The 9,065-nt window shown below is 47.0% G+C and overlaps 1 protein-coding gene across 1 annotated transcript in view; it reads left to right on the forward strand.

Annotated features, from left to right (window-relative positions):
• Nucleotides 1-6,894, forward strand: part of slc16a7 (solute carrier family 16 member 7) — a 28,704-nt gene extending 21,810 nt beyond the window's left edge. Inside the window, exon 5 of the mRNA XM_039770981.1 lies at nt 5,708-6,894. Within this exon, the coding sequence (XP_039626915.1) occupies nt 5,708-5,958 (251 nt within the window). The 3' untranslated portion in view covers nt 5,959-6,894. The remainder of the gene's footprint in view (nt 1-5,707) is intronic.
• Nucleotides 6,895-9,065: the final 2,171 nt, after the last annotated feature.

Below are 9,065 nucleotides of genomic sequence, written 5' to 3' on the forward strand. Positions count from 1 at the left end.
TTCTGGCTGCTCCACTCTGCACTCGTAATCGACTGAAGTCTTTCTTGGGTGGTCCTGAGAGGAGTGCGTTGCAGTAATCTAGTTGACTAAAAACACAAGCGTCAGCTCACTTTTCAGTGTCTTGTAAAGTTTTAAGGGGTCTAACTTTTGTGAAGAAATGCTGTCCTAGTGATCTGATTAAAATGTGATTTAAAATTCAGGTCCGAGTTAATAATGACCCCTAAATTCTTGACTTTTAATCCTAATGCATCAAGTTTATTTCTAATACCCTCACTATTTTTATTTTTGCCAATCACTAAGGTTTCTGACTTCTTATTTAGTCTGAGAAAACGACTCCTCAACCACTCAGAAACACAAGTAAGACATTGGGGGTCCTCAGTTGTGGGTCGTCAGCATAGCTGTGGTGGCTCACGTTATGCCTTGAGATAATCTGACCTGATTGAGACCCAGGAGAGAGCCTTGTGGACCACCTTGTAGAATATCAGGGGTCTTTGAAGTATAATTATCATAAATAACAAAGCAAGTGAGACTCGGACCAATTAAAGACCCTCCCAGAGAGGCCCACCCACTGACTAAGGGGATTTCTAAGAATATTGTGATCTGTGGTATCAAATGTGGCACTCAGATCTGAGAGGATGAGAACAGATAAATGGCAAGGCCCCCATACCCGCCCCGAACCCCCCGTCTCTCTCATGCCATCCTAGCTAAGGCGTTACGGGTGAGACGTGAATACGAGTTGCTGCAATCACAGCTGGGCTGCCAGTTTTGCTTAACTAACGAGTCTTGGTTATCTTAACTCCGACGTCTCACCAACACGTAGACGTCTACCCTCCTACATTCTGATGGGCAGTAGACATTGTGCTGGATGTAAAGATGGTGGCGTGATGAGCAGGTCTGATTTAGAGGACAACGTTTAACTCGGGCTCTCCTGGGTAGAGGAACTGGGCGGCCTGCACTTTGTCTGAACACGGCTTTACTTGAAGTGGTCTGTTGGTGGGTGCAGCTTGATAGGGCATGGGATGTAATTATGAAATGGTTGATGTCTGAAGGACTTCAGAAGGGACACGACGCATATGTGGCCTGCCATTGAGGTGCCCGGGTTCAGAGATACGAGATGACTCTCAGCCCATTGACGGGTGCCATGGCACTGGTTTTGTACAGCATGTCTTGGGCACTGTCACCAAAACACTTCCAGCTGCTGAGTTAATGTTGAATTTGTTTGTGGTTGAAACCTGGAGTGGTGCAATGAAGCAAAGAGCATCGTATTTAATTTGTAAGATTCTGTGATCTTGTAAGGTGCCCTTTTGAGCCTTGGGGGAGGTCAGTGGGCAGTAAAGCAATTTGTTATCTGGGGGCCGTGCCTCCCGGGTCACAAAAGGCACATAAATGTGAAGGTGCCAGGCCCAGTTATGGCAGTAATTGAGTTGAACCTGCTCGTGACGGACGGCGTGGAGTGTGACTGCGTCTTGGTTATTTGTCGTTTAATGAGGTCTAAATTGATCAGCTGCTTCAAGGTTCACATTTAATGAAGTAAATAAATAGTTTCCTACACCCTCGGTCATCGCACCTAATTCTCTAAGGCTGGTATCATTACATTTACCCTCATTACAAGCTTCACTGTGGTCCTGCTGGAAAAAGCCGGAGGTCATTCTTAATTGGTGGAGAGACTCACTCTTCTGTAATTAGCCATTTCAGGGGGTTTAATGAGCCAGGCTGGAGAATGAAATTCATGCAGGTGTGGGCGCCTACCGAGTTAGCCTTATGAGCGCCAATGAAAGCTATGAGAATACAATGAGATCGCCGAGTAGAGGAGCAAATTCCCAGGCTTCCTACTTGTTTAGAACCAACCTCGGTGCAGTTCACCTTTTATTGCTGTAATGTTGCTTAATGACATTGTTTTGGTGCTGGGGAAGTTGGCCAGTTTGTGTGTTGGCACTGGGAGAAGCTGACCTGATCAGTAGTGATGGCCAGTGAGGCGTAATTCAGCCGACCACTGCAACATGTTTTATGTTTGTGTTGTTTTTGACAGGCCTTCAAAGAGGTGACACGATTCGCTGAGAATTGCTTATAAATTTCAGCAGAGCACCAATAGCTTTTTGTCCGAGTTTACGAATTTGACTGTTTTGGTTTAGTGATTTAGGGTCTGCCATTTTGGTTTACAATTCATAGCTCTCTCTCTCTCTCTCTCTGTCATCTCAACTCAAAACTGTGTCGTAGTGTTTTGGCTGCTTTTGATAAATAGTAAACACGTGTCAGCCATCTTGTGGGAAACTGGCTTTGTTTTTTAGTTCCAAAGACATACACGGCTGCTGGGGCCTCCTATGTAAAGCCTTGTTAGATTCCATGTGAAAATTCTGCTTATGCTTGAAATTCAAAACACGCGTGTGCGCACACACACACACACACACACAATGAGATTCATAACACCAACTCTACGCCACGTGCCACGCCACATCTATATCTCTCTATTATAAAAAAAGAAGATCACGAGACGAGACGAGAATGTTGCCAAGAAATTTTTTCAAGTCCCGCCCTCCTCTCAACCCACGCCCTCTCACGGTGCTCTCACCTCTCATTGGTGTAAATGCTTTTGTCAGACACACTTCCTGCGCTCTCAGCTCTTATACATTTTAATATTTTCCCCACTTCAAGTTCCCAATAAAAGACGACGTATTCTGTCGAAATCTTATTGAAGAATTTCATCCTGAAGGGTTATCAATAGAAGAAATGAGTACACGGGCAATCTGAGCACAGAGAAGTCAAATGAATTAAAGTGAAAATTGTCGATCGGTTACACGGCAAATTAGTTAAATGTGTATCGATAGACTCTGCTGAGACAGTTGGTTAGAAGGTGCAGAAGATGAAAACATCAACTTACAAAATCACAAAGAATATCTACAACCGTTAACACCGTCTAATCTCTCACCGACTGAATTACTGTTGAAAGAAGGACAAATCGTAATGTTACTGCGTAATTTATGTCTGAGTGATGGGCTATGCCAGGGTGCCCACACTTTCTCGGCTTGCGGGCTACTTTTAAAATGACCAGGTTGAAATGATCTATCTACATTAAAAATGAGATGATATATTATATTATATTATATATACACACACCGAGTATACTTTATACATAAAATGTATGTTGTCGTACCTTACATAACTGAATAGCCTTTATGGCACAGTAACAATTCAATACATTTATGGTCACTACAGTATTTGGATTTAATAATCGTCATGTCGGTAAAGGCTGACTCTCATAAATAAGTAGAGCCGAATAATGCAGTTGAGGAGTTTTTGAATTCAGCCGAGTAAAAAATGACGGCTCCCCGATTAACTGCGATTTTAGTTCCCTCTCCTTTCTCTTTCTCAGATCGCTTTTTGAAGGACGTCAGTTTCGTAGTTTGTATGAACAGTTCAGAAGTGCCTTTCCACATTTTCCTTCTTTGGAATAGCAATGACAGATTGACAGATCAGACAAACGCACTTCGATTGTGACATTGTGAGAGAATAAAATCCTCTTTCAGTTCCACATCCAGCCCATAACCAACATTTTTTTTTTTTTAAAATCCCTTCTTCAGTCGATATAAATTGGAAGGCTAACTAGATCACTTAGATAGCCGGAGTTTTGCAGTAGCTCGCGTGTTTGATTGTGCGTGCGGCGGGATGACCAGTGTGTTAGAAGAGACGAGATCTCAGACTGGCCGCCCTGTATGTCAGTCACGTGGCGAATGCCATAGGGAGGATATATGATAGACTGACACTTAAAAAAATTTTTTTGAATGCAACGGGATCTACCGTCACTACCTTTGCGATCTATCGCGATCAATGTCTTGGGGCACCCCTGGGCTATGCAGTAGGACAAGATCAGTTGTATTCAAAATTGGTCGAACGATTCTGACATGTAAAATTTGAACAGGTGACCAGAAAGGTAATGCAGTACATCTAACATTAGACACCACAGGAGATCTCGATATGCCATTCATATTAAAACGTTTATGCTATGACAATTAACAAATCACAGGGACAAACATTTGACAAAGTCGGAGAAACGATATTCACTGACAGGGCAGTCAGTTGAGTTGTCATGATGTAACTCCAAAACGTGGAATCAAAATTCAATGCGATATTGACAAAATGTTAATTCCAAATATTGTTTTTTAATGAAGTTTTACAGTAAAAGTTTAAAAAGTATTTATGTGTTAATTTCAAAGCCAAACAGAACGAAAACGTATAACACAACAAATACCTCTAACGCAACATGAAACATAATTTACTTTCAGTTTCTTACGTTTTACTACTTTTAACTCTGGTTAATTTCTCGCTGTAATGTAAAATGTCCATATATAACAATTCCCATGAAAACAACATCCCCATACGCGAGCGTCAGAACCACAGAGGCCGGGCGTTGCGCCCGCCCAGGGGTTGGTGAGTGAAGTGAGGAGGGGGCAGAGCCCGCTAGTAGATTTATTTTTTTATTTATCTATCTATAAAATCCAACGTCTGTCTGTATCTCTGTCTTGTCTGTCCACTTTTCACGAGAGAACAACTTCACGGATTTAGATCGAGTTTTTTTTCTATAATTTGTTTGAACATTCCGAGTTCACTTGTGGTGCCGATTTATTTGTGCGAATCCGAGAGAGACGCAGTGGGCCGTGGCCCTCCTGACTCACGCGCCAGCCTCAGGCGTGTCTTACATCCGCTTAGCTAGCGAACAAGAGAACAACTTGACGGGTTTGGATCAGGTTTGAACATTCCAGTTGATTTTCTGACTTTGTTGATTGCACTAAGTATCGTAGTTGGGTTCAGGTGCCGATTTATTTGTGCGAATCCGAGAGACACGCAGCGGGCTTTTAGGCACTCCACTTGCCATCACCACCTGCCCGCCCATAACCACGTCGGTCTTAAACACGCCTTATTGGATTATTCACAATCGAGTTAGGAAGTCGATGGCCCGACAGCCCGCCAGGGCGAATTGCAGAGAGGGGTCTTGCCAAAGAAAGAAGAGCCAACAGTGCAAACATGGAGTCTGCGCCACATAAACGCTGTCTCATTGCCAATCAAAGCCTTTGAAACTTCTGAACTGCTTGTCATTCTACTTCAGTACACCAGAGGAGCAAACGTCTGACACAAAGATCTAAAAACTGGGGCTCTTCTCCAAACTCCTGTCCACCACCGTAGACTGACGTGATGCTCCGCTGTGTCCGACAGTCGCCACGTCTGAACTCTCACTTCCGCTATTTAATCTGACCGTACCGCGAGAAGCAGATGTCAGGGGCTTATGCTGACCTCATAGTGCGTGGGCACTGCCAGTCCTGTCATACAACACCCCCCCGACACAATAGATGGGTTACCGTTAAGCGTATACGTTGGGAGACGTGTCACTTTGGCTCTCTGTCCCACATAAGCCTCCATATTAAGGAACAGAGCCAGCTGACGAGTCCTGGCTTGGTGTTTGCTGTCGAAAGGCGCTATAAAAGGTTAACGTTGTTAGTCTGCCCTGCTGCCAGGATGAATCTCTGTTTGTCTGGACTTCACGTGACACGTGACTCTCCAAAGACACCCGCTGGTGACTCTACATTGATGCCGAGCGAGTAGGGTGGACTGTCCAGGGTTGCTTTCCTGCCTCAGGCCTGAGCTCAGGATCCTGGCATTAAAACGAGTCTGCCCTCCTGCCCACCATCTCACCTCCTTTCCTCTTGTTTTCCAGGTGCCCTCGTGGATGCGTTTGGCGACTACAAGTACATGTACTACGTCTGCGGTGCCGTCATGCTGCTGGCGGGCATCTTCCTCTTCATAATGAACTACTACAACTACCGCCTGCTGGAGAAGGAGGAGAAGGAGAGAGAGAAGGAGGAGGAAGAGGAGAAGGTGGAGCTGGAAATCCCAGGATCAGAGGCCTGCTGTGAGTCTGAGGAGACAAACGAGAAGCCCACCACAGCAGAGCAGGAGGAGGCCTGAGCTGGGGGGGGGTCACTGGGGGGTCATCTTTGTGCAAACGGCCTGTTCAACGAAGGGCGGGCTGCCCACCCATCATGTGAATTAGCCATCATGTGAATTAGCAGTTTGTGCCCAAGTGCCCCTGGGTATCTGGTGACAGGCCGCACATTGTGCCACACACCCAACCTTTACAAACCCCAGTTTTTTTCTTTTAATTTTGTGTGATTTTATTTATTTTTATGGACAGTTAAAGCCAAACAAGTCTTATCAGGGCACCCAAAGTATGAGCAGGTCCTGGTGTTGCGCCCACCGCCTTGTTTTACCCCCTTGAGAGGTGGAGGGCGTCTTCAGGAATGGGTTTTTCTGGTGTTTTTTATGCTAGGGCTCGCGAGCGGCTGCAGGTCATAATGGTGGTGGGTCGCTGCTCCGACGATCGCACTTGACTCACTAAGGGGGAGCTGGTGGGTCACAGAGACACCTGAATCAGCAGCGCTTGGTGACACAAAAATAAAAAAATGGCTGATAGAGCCTTGCCCAGCATTCCGGTGGGCACTCTGTGTGTGTCCCCCCCCCTTTATTGGTGTTTCTTTTTAGTTTATTGATCAAGAAGTGAAGTGGCAAAGGTGGTCAGGCCTCTCGACTCCAGCAGCCCGCTTCGAGATCCGTTGCTTGGTCGTCGTCATCCGTGTGTGTGTGTGTGTGTGTCTCTCAATCGGCGTTGTCTGGGGTCAAGTTCTACTTTGCCCTTAGTGCTGCCAGGCCAGGAGGGGCTGCCATGATTACACTTAAAAACTGTGACAAGTGACGACACTGGGGCATTGGGCCTCACACCCCCCCGCCAGCTCAGCCTGTTAATCGAACTCCTAATCGAGGTCGGCGACTTCTTGCAGCTGTCGAGTGTGACATTCCTGATGTCACTCCTGTACGTGAAACCCAATAAAAGACTCGGTGTTCAGGTGGGGGTCTTTGCGTTGTCTTTTTGTGAGGATGATGATGTTAGGCACGGTGTGGGTACCGTGCCAGGGGCACCACAATGCTGGGTAGAGCCATCCCCTTGGCCTGGGCAGCAGACAGAGGGCACTGTCACTCCAGGCCACAGCAGCCTTGAGTCTCCACAAGTGGCAAAAGAAGGGAGCGAGAAAGAGAAAGAGAGACCTGGGAAAGAAAGTAAGGAGAAGGCTGCTGTCTCAGATTTTTGCGTCTGTTTTTCTCAATCGTTTTAAGTGAACCCTCAGAGTCCCTAACGTCACTTCGTAAGTTTATTTGGATTTTTTTTATCGCTTGTTTCGTTTTTTTTTTTTGGCCCCCTGTTTCTTAGGCTGTGTCGGAGGTCGGACACCGCGGGTTCAAAGCCAGCCTGACGGTTCGTCCCCTCATCCGAGTCGCGCAGTGAAGCCCCCCTCGCCGCCCCCTTTGTTTGTCATTCTGGCCGCCTCTGCTCGTCCATCACGTGCTCTGTGGGCTTTCATGCTTCTCCCAGTCGGCCGTCGGACCCTCGTCAGTGTTCTGAGACGACGAACAAGAAGTGCGGGAGGCACAGCGGAATGGCGGCTACGTGAGGCTCGGCCAGGGAGCGAATCTCCCAGCATGCACCACAAACTGCGGTTTGTTTTGGTGTCTTCTAACGGAGCTGTGTGTGCACGTTCAGTCCTGAGGGATGGCGGCAGGGGGCTGAGGAGTGAAGGGTGAGGATGCCCAATACCCAGCAAGGAGCCAACGCAAAGGTCAGAAATAAAAGAGAACATCAAAGCCGAAGTCCTAGGAGAGCCCAAACACCAGAGGGAGGCCACGCGTTTGATGACATCAGGGAGGTCCATGAGCACAGCTGTGAGGTACACGTACTGATATAGCGCCTTTCAGTGCTCAAACGGGGACTGTTGAACTTTGGATAGAAATGTCCGCACGAAACACTAAATTAAGCATCGAGTTAAAGAAGAGACAATAAACCAAAATATAAAAGGCCTGGGCAGACGGAGTTGGGGGGCACCAGTGCCCCTGAAGTTGATTTTTAAAGTCGCCAAAGGGATTCACAAAATGGTCAACGGGAAGCAAGAAGATAAAGCAAATAAAATAAACTGCCAGAAAGGAATTAACTAACTCGGAATGTCCTTCAGTAACCTGAAGCCGAAATAAAACTCAATGAGAATTTAAACAAGAAAAAAACAAAAACGTGCGGGCGTTAAGTGCGACCCCTCACCGTCCACGCAGAAGAGCCCCGCTGACCGACCGACTTGCCAACATAGCGCGGGGCTCTGAGGCTCACCCACGCGGGTGCCACCTTCACACACGGGCAACCGGCGGCCATCGTGAACAAAAAGATCAAAAACTAGAGAAGTGCGTCCGCTCATCTGCTGGCAGCATTAGGGGGGTACCAACCCAGGATGGCACACCACCAGCCCGCCGCGGGGCACACACACACACTTGTGCCCATACCAGGAAGGTGAGGGATGTGGGAGAAAACCAGAATGAGACTTTAAAGAAGAGAGACGGGGGAAGAAAAATAAGTGACAAATTACAAATTCACTTCCACAAGTCGCCTTTTACACAAAGTTTAAAGATAAAAAGTCTGAATCAATAAAAGGAGAGAGAGAGACTGTTAATAAAATAAATCAACACACAAATAAATAAAGCGGCTCAAAAAAGGCACTCAGTCACACTTTAGCGGAATCCAATCAGGCAGAGTCGGCCATGTCACTCGCAGCCACCGCATTCACGGCCACCCACACGCAACAGTGACGGAAATGAGAGGCGCTGGGCACGACATGGCAGGACATCAAGCGGGCGCATTTGTGCCCTGGGAACCCCGACGGGAAATGGCTGGACGAACGGAGGAGCAAAGTGACGGTGAGAACCGACGGGCGGCACGGCGGAGTGGGCAGGGAGCGGAGCCTGGCAGGCGATATAGCGCCATGTGCTACAAGTGAAATGCTGTTAGAATGACAGACTATATAGTGCCATGCATACTGCGCAATGGGCACTGTGTGTTGCAGGTGAAACGCCTCTACTGAGAGATGATATGGTGCCTTTTATACTTAATGTGCTGTGAATGAACTGCCTTTATAGTGAAAGGCAGACGAAAAAAGGGCCATATAGCGCCTTTCATGTCGAGTGTGTCGCAAACGGATAAC

This window comes from Polypterus senegalus, chromosome 12, assembly GCF_016835505.1.
Source record: "Polypterus senegalus isolate Bchr_013 chromosome 12, ASM1683550v1, whole genome shotgun sequence".
NCBI classification, from domain to species: domain Eukaryota; kingdom Metazoa; phylum Chordata; class Cladistia; order Polypteriformes; family Polypteridae; genus Polypterus; species Polypterus senegalus.